General features: G+C 39.9%; 2 protein-coding genes across 4 annotated transcripts in view; both read left to right on the top strand.

Annotated features, from left to right (window-relative positions):
* Positions 1-11,865: 11,865 nt before the first annotated feature.
* LOC108134315 (uncharacterized) lies at positions 11,866-12,933 on the top strand. 2 transcript variants are annotated; one of them, XM_017254576.3, is made up of 2 exons: positions 11,866-11,983; positions 12,038-12,933. In XM_017254576.3, exon 2 carries the CDS (start codon positions 12,062-12,064, stop codon positions 12,431-12,433), a length of 372 nt encoding a protein of 123 aa, XP_017110065.1. In that variant the 5' UTR covers positions 11,866-11,983; positions 12,038-12,061; the 3' UTR covers positions 12,434-12,933. The 2 variants fall into 2 exon arrangements, with proteins under 2 accessions (XP_017110065.1, XP_017110066.1); XM_017254577.3 differs by having other exon boundaries at positions 11,874-11,983; positions 12,059-12,933.
* A 1,441-nt stretch (positions 12,934-14,374) lies between these two features.
* The window catches only part of Ten-a (tenascin accessory), a 163,677-nt gene continuing 161,736 nt past the window's right edge, over positions 14,375-16,315 (top strand). For both annotated transcript variants that reach the window (XM_043210106.2, XM_043210105.2), the window contains exon 1: positions 14,375-14,988. In XM_043210106.2, coding sequence (XP_043066041.2) covers positions 14,646-14,988 — 343 coding nt within the window. In that variant the 5' untranslated portion in view covers positions 14,375-14,645. The remainder of the gene's footprint in view (positions 14,989-16,315) is intronic.

Below are 16,315 nucleotides of genomic sequence, written 5' to 3'. Positions count from 1 at the left end.
TAAAGTACTCGACAAAGAGGCTAAAAAAACAAATAATCAGAACTGCCAACGGGTCGACCCAATAGTTATCCTTTAGCAAGGATCAACAGTGGCTATTGGAGGGAGGGAGGTGTGGCACATAAGGATACTAAAGCCGATTGACGTTTGCTTAGTCTGTGTTAAGTCCTGCAATGAAAACCCATCCTGGCTTAAAGGGTAGCCAAGTGAAGAACAACAATTGCATCTACATCCACTTAAGCTCGCTCAGCTACAGATACAACTGTAAGTGTATGTGTGTGTTTGTATCTGTGTGTGGAGCCTCTCTGACTGCAACTCATGTATTTATGAAGTGTCAACAGCTTCGTCAGCATGATGCATGGCGCCAGAGCACTATCTGCCTCCCCCCTGGTTTTTTTTTTGCCTCCACCACTTGCCTCGCTCATGGACATGGGGCATGCCACACATAGCCCGACACACAAACACTCAGTCACTCACCTGAGCCGCATTCTTGGCGTTCTTTTTTCACTTTTCCAGAGGGTTGACTCTGGACTTTGTAGTTGCTAGAGATTCTAGAAAATGTTTGCGATTTTGATGATTTAGAAGTTTACATATAAGCCATAAAGAGCACATTTACAGAAGTATTTACTTAAATTTTGTATAGGTTTTTTTATAGTTTTTATTACATATTTTTTAAGCCCACCTCGAAGGGCTCTTAATTTAGGCTTTATTACAGAACATCAAACATAGAAAACAGAGACACCTAACCTGAGTAATATTTGTTTGTTTCACGGTTCCGGTTTTAATTTCATTTCGCTTTTTTTCAACTATTTTTTTGGCCTGCTTTTGCAACTCAATCTATGAAGAATAAAATAAATTCAAGTAGAGACTTGGATACTCTAAGAATATCTATGAAACAAGACAAATAATATGATATACTTAAAGCCTAAAATATCTAAGAAAACTTCTCTAAAATGTCCATATTTTGTCTATAAAGTCTTTAAAAAAAAAGCCGTTCATTCTTTGGCAGCGTCCCAAGCAAAAGCTTAAAATAAAATAAGATTAAAACCTCTTGATACATATTTTCAAGTTCATTGATTCTTAGATCCTCGGGTGATTATTCCTCGTAGCCCCAATGAACAGACTTAATGAGTTTAAGCCATTAAATTTTCGTAAAGTTGTCCCGAGTTGGCTTGGCAATTAATCACCCGGGCAGGGCATGGCATGGCATGGCCCATGGCAGGCCGATGACCAAAGGTGTGATGCCTGAAAAAAAAAATAAAATAAAGGTGAAAACGGTAAACAACGAGCGAATAATAAAGATGGAGGGCGCGAAAGGGGAATAAGAATAAAATGGCCGACAGTTGGCGAAATTGTGTTTCTATGTCAAGCATAAATTTCTACCCTCTTCAGTTTCTGTTTCTGTTTCGCTACTTTCTCCGCTTTTCCGCCGTGATGAAGACAGACGATTATGCGGAAAATGTAAAAGGGTTGAGACTGGGGAGGGGAAAGGCTTGTTGACAACGCCATGGGGAAATGACAGAAAAAGAAGACACCATGCACATAATGAATGCACAGCCTACCCCCTGAAAAATAAAAAAAAAAAATAAAATCAGAATCAGAAATTACAAAACCCTCGAGTGACGGGTAGCACTATGCACTTATGTATATCATTTCTCACTCGTAATGCAATTAAATTATACGGAAATAATTTCATCAACTTGAAGACTACAAGCTTTGGCCTGGAGGGGATCCCCGGGTGATGCCAAAAAATAAAGGACATAACTTCACATGTCATAGAGCGGCGAAAAGCTCGCTCGTTCGTCGCAATTCCCCATTTCGTCTGCAATTTGCACGACAATTTGCCAAACAATCTGTCAAGTCTTTCGGGAAACTTTCCTTTCCCGAGTAATGAGCACTCGAGTAAGTGCCAGTACAACGAACAAAAAAAAGTAAAAATAGGAGTTTTCGTTTCTGTTTCCATAATCAAGGGACCAGCTGATGAGCAAAAGGGTCTTTTACCCGCAATTTCATGCCACTTTTCTGACTTTTGAAAATTATTTTTTAAATAAAAACTCTCACCAATTACCAACTCGAGCGAAACACAAAAGAAATATTTGTATACAAAGTACTATCAGACCAAAAAAAAAAAACAACTTAAGAACTTGTATCTAAACTTTGGCCATTAGCCGGCTAGAATGTTGCGGCCAGGCCAGATATTTCGTTTCGGGCCAAGTTATGGCGGCCTTGGCCACCGCCTCTGGTATTTCTGTTCATCGAAACTCAATAACCAACAAAAAAAAATGCGAAGAAAAAATGGGCTAAGCCCTGCAACACAATTCAAAGGCAGTCAATAGAGGGCAGACAGCGAAAGTGGAGGCAAAAACTGGTCAAAAGTAGTAGTAGTGGTTGAAAAAAAAAAAAATAGAGAAAAGGCCGCAATATAGCCGCATGGTTGCCTTAAATTGTATTCCGACCGAATCCAGTGGCGGGGAACATTTTACAACTCGGCTGAAGTGCTTAATTACACTCCAGACAGAGACGGAGTGGGCAGCCCAGCCAAAAGGAACGCTAATAGGGACGAAAGCCAGAGATAAATGCTATCGAAAGGTATCGAAACTAATGGGGATTTATTATCTAATAGGGAGACTGATTTCTTAAGTGATAGTAGATTTTAAGAATAATTTCAAATTAAAATAGTTTCTTGGAAAAAATGGGAGGGTTTTAAATAAATAGGGGACTATATAGTCACTTGTAATCTAACAAACGATAATAATAGAAGAATAATGAAGAAGTAACGATCTTGTTTTTTTACATTTTCTACATATGTATATCGAAAAAATCGATAAGAAAAGAGTACGTTCTTCTTGAAATTGAACGAATATTTGTTGATTTTCCTCCTCTACCATCTCTAACCGATTCAGTCTAGAGTCTAGACTCTCGACCGAAACAAAGCCAAGTTGCAAACAATAGAACGGGCTTGGGCAGACGTGTGCTACAAAATCAAAGCCGCCGAACAACTACTTGGTTATTTGTGCTGGCCACAGCCACAGGATCCTCCGGCCTTATGCCTTACCCTTATGGCTCCTTCTCAGTTCGCCCAACGATTCCGGTGGCCTGAAGCCCCAACTCCCTGCTCCCAGCCACCCAACGTGTAGGTGGCCATTAGTCTTAATGACTTGGGAGCCAACTTTGCTGCACAACGCCCCCTCTTAACTTTCACGCCTCTTTCAGGGCAGATGGTACAGTGAAGCCTGTGGAAATGCTTATTAGAAGCTTAATCTCTTAATAAGTTTTTTTCTTTGGTGGGTTTTTGGTGGATTAAGGGAATTGGGTCGAATGGAATGGTTTTTTTTGCTTATTAAAGAGGATTGATGGGTTAGCAATAGTTTATCGGTAGTAAGAGGCAGATATATCGATAATATCGATAATAGTTTTAAAGGCCAAAGGGTTTAAACTTTTTATAAGTTTATTTCTTCGTAAGGTTTTCGTAGAAAATGACCCTTAGAACTATATATCGGGCTTTATATTTAAAATATGTATAATTTCATGTATTTAAAGGTAGCTTATCATTATTAAAAGACTTATATATCGGTAATATCGATAGTTGTAATGGCATCTCAAAAGGACAGACTGTAGTCGTAGAAACAAAGGACTTCCAGTAAACCTAGCAAGAGGAAAACAACCAGAGAGGCAAAAAGAAATGTGGCAAAGTAACTTTGTGTTTTTTAATTCATTGTTGACGATGCTTTGTTTTCCTCATCCATGTCCTCGTCCTGGTCCTCGTCCTGGTCCTCGTTTTAGTCCCTGTCTGGCTGGGAGTGTGTACTTCTGCTGCGTTGCGTATTATAAACAGTTAAAAGAACTTTACGCGCCACACGCCGCTACCAACTGCCGCGATTTTAATTCCACTTCACCATAAGAAGGGTAATTTTTAATGAGCAGGAGCCGGGCGAAAAGGAGCTGCCGGCAAGGAGTCATCCTGCCGCTTTATCATCGTCTCAGCCTTCCGTTTCAGGCCAGATGCATTTTGCAAACAAGCTGCAAAAAAGGACGAACTCGGCAACTGCAAACGACAACGAGCTAGCCGGAAACTAAAATGTGGGATACCCTAGCTTAACTAGAACTATCGAAGAACTTCCTATGGTTCTTTATACCTTTGAAAACTTCTAGAGAAAGTTACTAATAAATACAAATTCTATTTTTTTTTAGAATTTAAAATATTTTTCTAAACTACAAGTCTTCTGTAGTGTAGTACCTATTACCAGGGCAGGGCTATAATATAAATAAACTGAGAGGCGAGGATGCTAGCCGGGACAGCTACCTTTTTGTTTACGACTGTTAAGGAAGCAACAAAAAGACGACGAAAGTGGGGAGTTTTTGGTGAAAGGAAAGGGGAAGTGGATGGAGCCGAGAAGGAGAACATCCGGCGAGACCAACATCCTGCTGCACTTAACCCATATTCCAAGTCCTGCTGCCATTGCCCGAAAAAGGCATAATTTGCACGCATTCGTTTAGTCATTTTCATAAATTACCTCTTTTCACAATGAGCGAGTAAATGCAAATGGAAGGGAAAAAAATATATATAAAAAGGTCAATCCGGTTTCTACTTAAAATGAATTCAATAAATGCTCAGATTTCGTTGGAATTTTTACTCATTTAATGGCATGACTGTGGCATATTATTCCGTATAATATAATACCATTATTAAAAGGCCGCAAGTAATACTGTAGTTAATATTGTGCAACATTGCATCCGCCTCATATTTATTGCATGCTCGATGTCCGATGCCCGAAAATTATGATCCATCATTTCTGGTAAACAATAAAATCCACAGCCAGGCAATCGCATATCAGGAGGGATAATGAAAACATTATTGGAACAAATACGCCCGGAAGGGTGGTCTGAGGGACAGTGGGTCGTTTGCCCGACTTCGGTTCGCTGCACATTCGAGTGCATTCAAGTGTGCTGGCTACAATGGGGATGCCGAACCATTGAATTGGCGGAAAGCAGGGGATTTTACTGTACAGTGGAACAAGACAAACTGGCAATGGATAGGTTTATAGGGTTTAATATTGAGTTAAGATCTATGGTAGTTAAACAAAAGTTCCAAAAGGATGTTATAAACAAGACATTGCCTATTATAACTAAGACCCTTTAGAATAAAATTTCATTTATTTAAACTAGAGTATTGTTTTGAGTCTCTATTTGTCCAGCTGTAATGAACGCATCAGTCTTTTTTCCACATCATTTAGTTGCTGGTTGCCGGAAAGGAGCAACGTCCTTTGTGTGCCACAGCTACCACTGTGCCACTGGTCCTTTGGCAGGGCCCCCACCTCGGTGGCCCCTCTTCGAGGGCAGCTACAGTTACAATGCATGCGAATAAACAAGGCGAACAGAAAGCAACACTTGAAACAATAATAATAACACAATCAAGTGACTGTTCACACACGCTACGAGTGTCTCGTGCCGTCTCCTTTCAACCACTCGTAGCCCCTCTCTTTCTCTTTGCTGCTGCTGCTGCTGGACTGTGTGAGTGCACACATATGCATTCCACCTGAATGCATTACGTATACGCCGCGTATGCACTCAACGAGATCCTGCCTTGGGATCTGGTCCTCATCCTCATCCTACCATTTTCCATTTCTTTTCACACACATGCGTCGGGTCGGACCCAAGCCGATGACCCAGCTGAGAACAGGACAGCACAGGACAGGACAGGACAGGCCATCCATCCTATCCTTTTGTTGGCAAGCCTTGAGGCCATCTACGTCCTCATCCCTGCATCCTTTGGGCTCTTCACTCTTCACTCGCAGAAGAGCTGCTCGCACAACAATCTGCAACAATGGCTGGGACAGGCCCACTCGTTGAGTGGGTTTGTCAGCTGCTGCTGCTACTGCCGCTTCTACTGCTGCTGCTGCTGCTGTTTGCCCTCCTGTCTGTGTTTGCTTTAGGTAATCACCTAGCCACGCCCCATGCCCACACCCAACTAGACAGATATCGAGGCAGTTGAAAGCTGAAAGGTGCCAGGCCAAGTCAGGGATGGCTGCACAAAGGCAATCATAAATCTCATTCCCGCGACCAGATGACGCGCCCCAGAAAGAAGTCACCGAGTCAATCGTGGATTCGGAGTTTCCATTCCAAGGATTCCGTCTCCAACTGACAAATGTCTCACATAAATTCCAAATATTTGTTTAGTGGGTAAAACGAAAGAGAAATTAAATTAAAATGGCATTTTCTTTGGGGAAAAGCACATTTTCAATTTCTTTTTTCCAATTTCCCTTTTCCTCAATCTCAGCTTTCTTATCAATTAGGGAATCCCCCTTTAATCACAGTTCCTTTCTGTCGATTCCCCATTTTTTTTTATTGCCATTTTTTTTTGGTTCATCCTTTCACTGGCTCATCCTGGCCAGGCTTGCTATGTTGCTCCTTGTTACCTTTTGCCAAAAAGGATGGAGAAAAAGAAAAAAAAAGCGTAGAAAGAAACTCGGGCTCGGATCAAAGGCTGGCCGGGGCTGCAGCAATATCCTTCCATTTATGCATGGTGCCTGCAATTTATGCGCATCCTTGCGCCAGGCTCTCTGCAAAATGTTGCCAGCCAACACCTTCTAATAGTTTCCTTCTACTCTTCTTTTTTTTATAGACTATGTGTGTGTGTTTGTGTTTGTGTGAGTTACTGGCGCCTTTTTTTATTATTTTTTTTTTTTGAATGGCAACCACTACTGACACCATTTTGAATCCTCTTGGCTGGAAGTGTGTGTTTTTTTCACATCCTTCCCGGGGGTGTTTAAACTTTTAACTGAAATTTTAATTCAAAATTTAATTTTAAATTAGTTGGATGACTTGGTGGTTATTTTTTGTGTTAATAAGCTTAGTTTTTAGTTAAAAATAAATAGATTTTAAATTAAAGAAAAATTCTGAAAGGGCTTCTATGAATTCCAAGTCTAGCCTGACCCCTAAGATTAGCAAAGCCCATTCTCTAGTTCTAACTTCCCTTGACAATTGTAATAAATATTTTAAATTAAGCTTTTTATTAAATATATTTACATTTAAGCCTAGAAAGCCTCCAACCATCCATAATCTACTGTTAAAGCTTATGAGCTCTCTCCATCACAGAATTTATAAAATTTCGCAAATACTAAGTTACTTTCTTGGCCTCACAATTGCAAACTATGTGTTCTCCTAGTGTGGGTTTTCTCTATTTGAGTGTGTGTGTGTTTCTGTGTGTAAAATCCTTGCCAAGGAGCAAAAAAAAAGAAAATAATGTGTATAAAATAACTTTTGCTCTTTGACTTTTGGCGCCGTTATGCATTTTTACGCAAGCACTTGGCATCCTCCTTTTTTTTCGAGGGAAAGGACTCTTCTAGGATGCCTGGATAGAACGTGCCGCGTGCCATGAATTTCCTACAACAACAACAACAAAAAAATAACCCACTGCTGATGCTGCTGCTGCTGCACATCCTGTCCTGCGTCCTGCGTCCTGTGCCCTGTGTCCTGTGACTATCTATTCCTGCCTCCTTCGTTATAATAAAGTTGCGGCCACTGTGGGCCAATATCCGAAAGGATATTTAAAGGATGCGGCGACTGCACTCCTTTTGCAAATTTATATCAATTAGATTTTTAGGTGAGATGGAAGGACTCCTCCTTGGCTTTCGGTCAAGGTCCTGCACTCTTGCCACCCAACTAGACAAATGAGGAGCTCCTTTCACGAAAGCAAGGCCACTAAATCTGGCTAGCAGCATGCCACAAGGCTTGCAAGTTGCTTGCAACATGCCAGCAGGATTCCCGACATGACCTCAGACACATGCCGCAGACATAGTTCAAATTTTCAAGGGGGCGTTAGTAGTGGGTGTGTGTGTGTGTGCCTGAAGGACCTCGTAGCCCCCGTAAACTATTTTGATGCAACATCCTCCACCAGCCATTAATTGAGTTCCCAACACACACACACCCACACACTATTTTTTCTCTCTCAGTTTTCCTTTTTTTTTTTTTTCTGCAACCCACCAACAACATCGATTTTCGCAGGCTGGCTTTGGGTTTTTCTGGTAACGCCTACTGTCAATAATTTTGTTGGCAAGCCGCAGCATAAAAAACTCGACAGAAATGTTAAAAAGTGAAAACACGTGCCAAAGCCGCGAACCTGTGTTCCGGAAGCAATTACGGAACACGCGGTACACTAAAGTACAAAACATTAAGGTCCTTTGAGGTCCCTGCCACCTATTGTGGAGGGTACAAAATGTATGTTGATTTGTTGAAGGTTTTAAAACAGTTTCTTTTAGGGAAAATATGGCTTTAGAAAGGTGTTTTTTTGTTTTCTAGCCCAAGTTAATATACCCTTGCAGTTATGATCGGATATATATCGCAAATATCGGATATAATTATGAGAACTTTATTGTAAAACCCAATTATTAGCATACAAAAATTTAAAAAAAGTCCCAGGAATCTATTTTTAGAACCTATTGATGGGTGGCATGAATGGTTTGAAAGAATGACCCAGGAAAACCCCCAGGTCTCCCACGTCTTAAGATACACAGCCACAAAGGTCACGACTGCAAGAAAGAACACTAAACCCAAGATACCAGAAGGTATTACGATATTAAGGAAATACTTTAAGAAAAACCACACTAGCTCTTAGTGGCTAGAGTGCTTCCAAGAACATCTTAAAAAGATTTAACTTTATTTTAAAATCAAAAGTAAAAAGATATATGATATATGTATGTATATGGTACTCTATATTGCAAGTCCTTTTAAGTAAAAAATGATCAGCTTTGCTATAAATATAACGCTACCTATTGCATATTAATTTTCGATAAGATATAAAATACTGGCTTAATAATACTTATATTTTAGAGAAAGTATCTTGACAGGCCTGGCTTGATGGCCGTTGCTTCCCCTCGTCTTGCAGGAAATGCCCTCAAAACCCAGGGGCGCCTGTTCATAAGTGTATTTTGTGTTTGCAAATGGGTGTTGGGGCGTGTCGGCCCTGGTCTATGTTCTGCGTTGGTAATGAGGTTGTTTCTGCATGTTCACTCATAATACGGGAATTTGGGAGCTGTAGAGCAAGGACGCGGCGCTTTATCTATAAAATACAACGCTGATGATGACGCAGCGGCTCAGGAAGCATTACGGATGCCATAGGAAGTGGTTCAGTTCGGTTCGGTTCAGTTCAGAGGCGTAGCTGAAAAAGGGGGGTTTGGCTGAGGATGAGGATGAGGCCGAGTGTTATGCTTCCTGTCTTGTTCAATGCATTTCGCATTTTGACATGTAATTAAACGTTTTGCGGTTGACAACGAAAGCGAACGAGGACGCCTCATAGAGAGTGAGTTTTGTGGTTCCATTGTCATTGGATATTGTACTATATGCCAGGGGTGTGGCTACCCCCCAATACCATTTCGACAATATCTGTTACACACTCCGGGCTCTGTGTGTGCAAATACTGTGGCTAAAACAATGAAAAGCATCAGCTGCAGAACGATTGATGTCAGAGGAAATGCGTCCTACGCTCAAAAGGCAAGGAAAGTGCTGAATTGGGATGATATTCGCACAAAATCGAAGCTTTTATATATCAACAAAGGGGTTAAAATGACACAGGACTTGTGCCATTCCACAACCCACTTACCTTGACGACTGCTTTCCCTTTTCAATTTGTGATTCATTAAGTGGAAAAAGGTGAATCCAAGTGAATCGCAATTTTGCTGAAATACTTATGTAGTCTAGGTTTCAGGGGGGGGAAACAGTTCCATCAAATAAGCAGTAGTGGGTCTATAATTAGATGAGGGAATTACTTGTAAGCGTTTCTACAGAATCTTTGTACTTTCTTTCTAAGAAACTATTAAACATTTCTTCAAACTTCAAAGAATAGAAATGGAAAAAAAATAAATAAAATATTGTATAACATTCCAGCCGAAGTCAAGCCCTAAGCTTTGAATTCTTTAATATAATTTCAATAATAATTTTATAATAATGAAACAGTCTTTTGTTCTCATTTCTATAGTTTTTAAAGACTTAAATACAAGAATAACTATTAAACAAAAAATAAAAAAAAAAATCTAAAATATTCCAATCTGAGTCCCAGCAAAGTCTCTGAAAAAGGGTCTTCCCTGAGGAATTTAATGCAACTTTTATATACTATTCTTGTATTAAAGTCTTGAGTATGCCAGCCCATATGTATCTCAGTATATATATGTACAATTATTATCTATTTGAGGTCATTGCTTAAGTGAACTTCTTAGGCCGCAATTAATTTAAGACCCGGCCAAAAGCAGCAGCTGCATCTGACGAAGTTTCAGTGGCTTACGAAAAAAGGGGGGCTTCTAGGACGGGGAGGAACCCCAGTCGCGGCCTGGGTAATGGGAGGAGGTTAAGCTGAGGGTTACGAGCCAGCTCTGAAAGTTTTTGTGGAAATGAGGAAAATAACATTTCATTGCATACTTTTAGGGCAGCGCTGCTCGGGTTAACTCAATATTTTCTTGGCTCCTTGTGGCATTTGGTTGTTGTTTCTACTTGTTTCCCCCCCTTTTTTTTTTGCTCCTGCACTACTTAAGCATGCATATGAAAATGTTGACTGCTAGGCTTTAAGGCCCCACTTTTCTGAGAGAGAGAGACGGAGTGCGGGAGTCGCCCATTCATTCATTCATTTTTGCATTTCACTGACTCACATTTCTTTCTCCAAATTGTTAAAATGGAGCATGGAAAATAATTGCGTGCCCCTTTCCAACCCCAACCCCATACACCAGGCTTTTCCCCGAAATCCCCAAAAACTTCTTAAACATCCCGCTCACCCACTCTGAAAGAGGGGTATCCGGCCACGCCCCTAGCCCGCTTTATGCAACATTTTCCCAGATCCCAGAAATACATATAATATTTTGCTCTTAATTCGTTAGCAAAGTTTCGTTGGATTTTGATGCGAAAAGCATTCTGCACTTTAAAATGGCAATTTCTGAACACTTTTTCCATTTGAGCCTATTTGGGCTCTCCATTAATAGAGTTTTAAGCTGAAACATTAAAAAAATATAAATTAAAAATAATTAACTAAAAGTAACTTATCTTAAAAATATCTATTTATAATCCCATAAAAACTTTTATTTTTAAAAACCAATTCCTCTTCTCTATTGGTCTGAATACCTCAATGGTTGCAGCCCTGGCAGCGCAAAACTTTGTTCATTAGGGGGGTTATAGGGGGGCGGCGGCAAAAAGAGAGTAAGAGAAATGCGTATTTGATTATCTTTCGGTTCGGACTTTCGGGCCCAACAAAGCCATACAAATGGATGCCACAAATATGCATTTTCCAGACGAAATTGTGCATTTTGCCATTGCACCAAAGTGCTCTAGGAAGGGGGCTAGGAGGGTGGAGGAAGTACAGAAAATGGTTTCAGGAGCAATTGGCTTTTGGCTTGGAGAACCTGCAGTCGTCGGGCTACCAATTAAATGGCATTCGATTAGGCTTTTTTTTCTGTTTATTCGCAAAAGCCATATCAGGTGTCCTTTGGAATTGTACAACACTAACCACAGTAGCAGTGTGGCACTATTTAATGCAGCCCTGGAAAATCATGTTTGATTTTCGGGGATGTACAAGTTTCTATTGTACTTCGGTAGGAATTGGCTTTAATCTGACATTAAAAATGGTAATATCTTGTTAAATAAAACGTTTGTATTATATTAAGCTAAGTTTTATTAAGTATTAGGTATTTTTATGATTTGTTTTTATAGGCTAAAACATTATTATATCTTAAAAATAAATTAAATAAGTGAAATTAAAATAAACTAAAGCTAGAACCGCACTTTCGCATAAAAAAAGAATATAATAATACATAATTATATCACTTATATAACGATAATCGATAATAATCAAGTGTAAGCCCTGGAATAGAGTGACCAAAAAGCTCAACTATTTAAGAAAAGCATAAGAAGAAGCAGGCCGTGGAAAAGCCACATGTCACATAACGTTTTTAACTTTTCGGCCAAAAACTTTCAACAATTCTAAATAAAAGCTGAAAATTACAAAACGGTAAGAAATAAAAATCAAAAATTTTGTGGAGAATATTGTGAGAAAACTTTTTAGGAATTTTTGTGTTTATCCAAGGAAATGGATAGTTCATCGATGGATGACCTGGAAGATGACCTCGACTACTCGCGTAGCAGCGTCGAATCGGGGTCGTCGGACATCACCATCCGAGCTAGGATGGAGAATACGATCCAACACATCCAACTGGCCAGGCGTCTGGCGGACGAAATGAGTAATGGGCGCAGATCCATCGATCCGTTCCGCTCGCCGGAGTCACTTTACCAGGACGAGGTGACAATGAAGCTGAATCATTTAATGAACTCCAGACTGGCCAGGGACGATCTGCCGGAGGACACGCCGTTGCCGGTGTATTTGTCGTACCGGGAGCCGCGCGGCGTCAGTCCACCAAGTCATTGGGATTCGCCAGATCCCCACAAGAGGTGCCGCCACTAGAAAATCGACAAAAGCACACAGGCAGCCACAAAGAAAGAAGAACCTGGCATGCCTTCAACAGACTTCTCTTTACACAAGTCCATAGAATAAGTATACATAGCTAGTAACCCAGTGCCAGGAGACGGGCTTTGTGCCGTTTGTGCTTTTGCATTTCGGAGCCAGTGAGCCCTGGCAGCCTTAACCCGCATCCTGTCGAGGCTGTCAGTAATGACCCACTTGTGCTCCTCACTTGTTTATTGCATTCAAATGCCCACTCATCAAAATCAAAAGTCAAATTGTCTGTCCGAGCCAAGGAGGCAGTCATAAGCAGAGGTATTTGGCCAAAAGAGAGAGCTGCCAGTTTGGCCATTTTGCAGTTCCTGGGCCTTTATTTCAAGGTCAACCTTTGACTTGGCTTCTAGTATTTCATCTAAGATCTCACAAAATGTACACTTGACATCTATTATAAGTATTATTGATGAATTATACAACAAATAAATAAAGGAACTTTACAAATGTTACTAATTATAATATTAAAACATGCATTCGAGGCTGAAAAACATAACCAATGTTAATATTTTTATATATTAATTATATTGTAGTATTATTGTTTTAATACTTTGACTTTTTTATAAAAATATTTAGTTATAATAACTACTTTTTAAAATAAATACAAGAAACTAATGAACAATAATTTTTGAATATATTATATACGGTAAATCATACGGTGTCTCTCGGGTAACTTTTAAGATATTTTTTTAGAAACATAAACCCACTTTTAAACCAAAAGGAGTAGGGTTAGAAGATCAAACATGATCTTCATGCTTTTCATAAATTTTACCATATTTTAGGACTATACTAATAAATCTAAATATGCACTATCCATACGTGTCTTCATAGTTTTTATGAGATTTTTTATAGAAATATACAATAAACCCACTTCTGGGTTAAAAGCAGTAAGGAATGTATCGGTAACTAGTGACTAATAAAAGGATCAATCAAAAAGAGAGAGTTCAAAGCATTTCATACTTGTTACTAAATTCTAAGCTAATATTAGTTCAAATAACTAGAGCTTATACACCAGTAAGTTCTTATGAAGCATTTAATATATTGAGTCATAGAAACACACTTCATCCCAAAAAGGAGTATGGGACATATCGGTAACTAGTAACTTTTAAAAGTATCGATGAGAAAAAGCACTTATTTTGATGCAGGTCATAATTATCACCAAATTGTAACTAATTTTAAGCCTTAAAAGACTGAATCTTTTGAATCTGAAACAAAATAAGAAGATACATCTTTATAATATTTACGGATATGTTAAATAATAGTTTAAATATTAATATCAAGACACAAAAGGAGTAAGAAGCATATCGATTTTAATCTTTCATCAAGCTGATAAGCTTATTATCTACATATTACCTTATTCTGAGCTATTATAAAACCCTAAAAAAAACTAAATTCTAAAGAAAATCAGACCATTTTATACCAAAGGAGTAAAGGACATATCGGTAGCTCGTGACTCAAAGTATCGATAAAAACTTAGTTCTCCACCTTAGTCCCGAAAAGCACATGGCTTATTCTTAGCTATTTTAAACCCTTAAAAAAACTAAATTCTAAACAAAATAAGACAATTCTGCATCTCAATGTTTAATAATAGTTTATAAAATCCAGAGATTCCAGCCATTTGCGCTTTACTGACTCTGCGACAAAGGACCGTCGAGAGTGGAGGCCTCCCAGCAACTGCTATTAAGTTCACTTTACGTCCAGAAGTCAAAGTGAAAGTACCCCGGGAATGGGCAATAGAAGGGAATGGGTGGTGTGTGGGTGGTGTTGTGAATACGAGGAGGTTGTACTGTACCGGCTGCTATTTATTTTCATTTTCGTGCATTTATGGCTTTATCTTCTCCACTTTACCACCGACCGAAGCTCTCTGACACTTTATCGTTTTTATCGTTTCAGCGTTAATTCGGTTAAGCACTTAAAGCGAACTCCTGTTCCGCCCAGTCCTGTTCCGGTGTTATCCTGCCCGCCGCCTTCCCACCCCCCGTCCCCTGGAATATATGGACATGAACCTGCTACACCACCAGGCTGCTGCTACACCCCGCCAACTGGAGGCGGCACTGTGCCACTGAAACGATGCGTTGAACTCGTCGCAGGATAAACTGCTCGGAAAACGGAAACCACTGCTCACGGAAAGCCTCTTGAGCCGGACTCTCCGGCCCCGGCAATCATGTCCAGCAGTCACTCCGGCACAATTGGCCGTAAACGGGTCGGCAGCGGCAGCGGCAGTGCTGCCGGCAGCGAATACTATTATGCCTCCGGCGGTATCGGAGGCGGAATGGGATTGGGTGGCGGCATACCCGGTTCCGGCGGCGGGGAGCAGCTGCGGCGGCAAAGGTCGGCCGAATGGCACAGCCACCGCCACGGGCATGGCATGGGGCACGGCCACGGTATGGGGCATGGCCATGGATACGGTAGTAGCAGCGAGGACGAGTACCAGAACACCGGACAGGCCACGGCCTTCGATACCCAGCTACTTGCCCAGCTGCTCCTCCAGAGTCAGCAACTAGCAAGTGAGTATTTATTATGAAAATTAAAGATATTATAATAACTTAGAAAATTTTTTGAAGATTAGGAGTTTTAAAAATTGTTTGAGGTACTCCGGTGTAGGATCGAATTGGCGGAGATATACCACATCGGAGAATGATATATAGACCTATATAAGAACCCAGGGTTTAGCAAGGAGTCTTCCCAAAAATATTGGAACAAATTCTAAAAAGTGTTTGAAATTCAAATTTTTATATAAATTTGGCAAAAATTCGATATAGAAATAGTTTGAGGTATTCTTCCCATAGATCGGATGAGATCGGCAGAGATATAAACATAGGAAGATGCTTAGTATGAGACTCCAGGATTTGGCAAGGGGTCTCCCAAAAAAAATTGAAAAAAATTATAAAAAATATTTTATTCTTAGATTTTTATTCAGATTTGTTAAAATTAAATATAGAAATCGTTTGAGGTATTCCGGTCAAGAATTGGATTATAATTGGCAGAAATATAGACATTGGAAAATGCCCTATATGAGAATCCAGTACTTGGCAAGGATTCTTCCTACATAAGTTGCAAAAAATTCTACAAAATATTTTAGTCTCAAATTTTGATGCAGATTTGTGAGGAATAGATATAGAAATCGTTTGAGATACTCCCCCCATAGATCGGCAAAAAACTGACCGAGATACAGAAATTGGAAGATGCCCTATATGAGAATCCAGGATTTGGCAAGGGGTCTTCCCCCAAAAAAATAGAAAAAATTCTAAAAAATATTTTAGTCTCAAATTTTGATGCAGATTCATGAGAAATAGATATAAAAATCGTTTAAGGTACTCCCCCCATAGATCGTATAAGAAATGAAAAAGATATAGACAATGGAAGGGGCTATATGTGAGATTCCAGAATGTTGCAAGTAATTCATGCTATTATACCCCCTTCTGAGCTCATAGCTCCCTGACAAGCTTAGTTTACCTTTGAAATCTTTAACCTTTCAAATAAAGTCTCTTCGAAACACTAATTACTAAACTCCATCCATGAATTTAATAAATAAACCCCAAATGGAGGTCCTATGGAAGTCAGGGTCCAAGTGTTTCTAAATTGGAATTAGGGGCAGGAAATACAGCTTAGACGTAGGGAAAGCGTATTAGAAATGGGTCGATCCGCCCGCCCGGGCATCCCTCGTATTCATTATTTTATTTAATTGAATTATTCAGCTCTCGGTGGCCCAACTGTGTCCAGGAATGCGAATAACCAAAGTCCGAGAGGAGAGCACACAAATCGATTCCAATCGCTTGCCACTGAATTTCTGAAATGGAGCTGGCCAAGATGCTGGGCTGCGGAGTGGAATGG

The sequence above is a fragment of the Drosophila bipectinata genome, chromosome XL (genome assembly GCF_030179905.1).
Source record: "Drosophila bipectinata strain 14024-0381.07 chromosome XL, DbipHiC1v2, whole genome shotgun sequence".
Classification (NCBI taxonomy): domain Eukaryota; kingdom Metazoa; phylum Arthropoda; class Insecta; order Diptera; family Drosophilidae; genus Drosophila; species Drosophila bipectinata.
This window is presented reverse-complemented; position numbering and strand designations above follow the sequence as displayed.

Coding starts and splice junctions, on each gene's coding strand:
- LOC108134315 (XM_017254576.3), top strand. CDS start 12,062: ATGGATAGTTCATCGATGGATGACCTGGAAGATGACCTCGACTACTCG.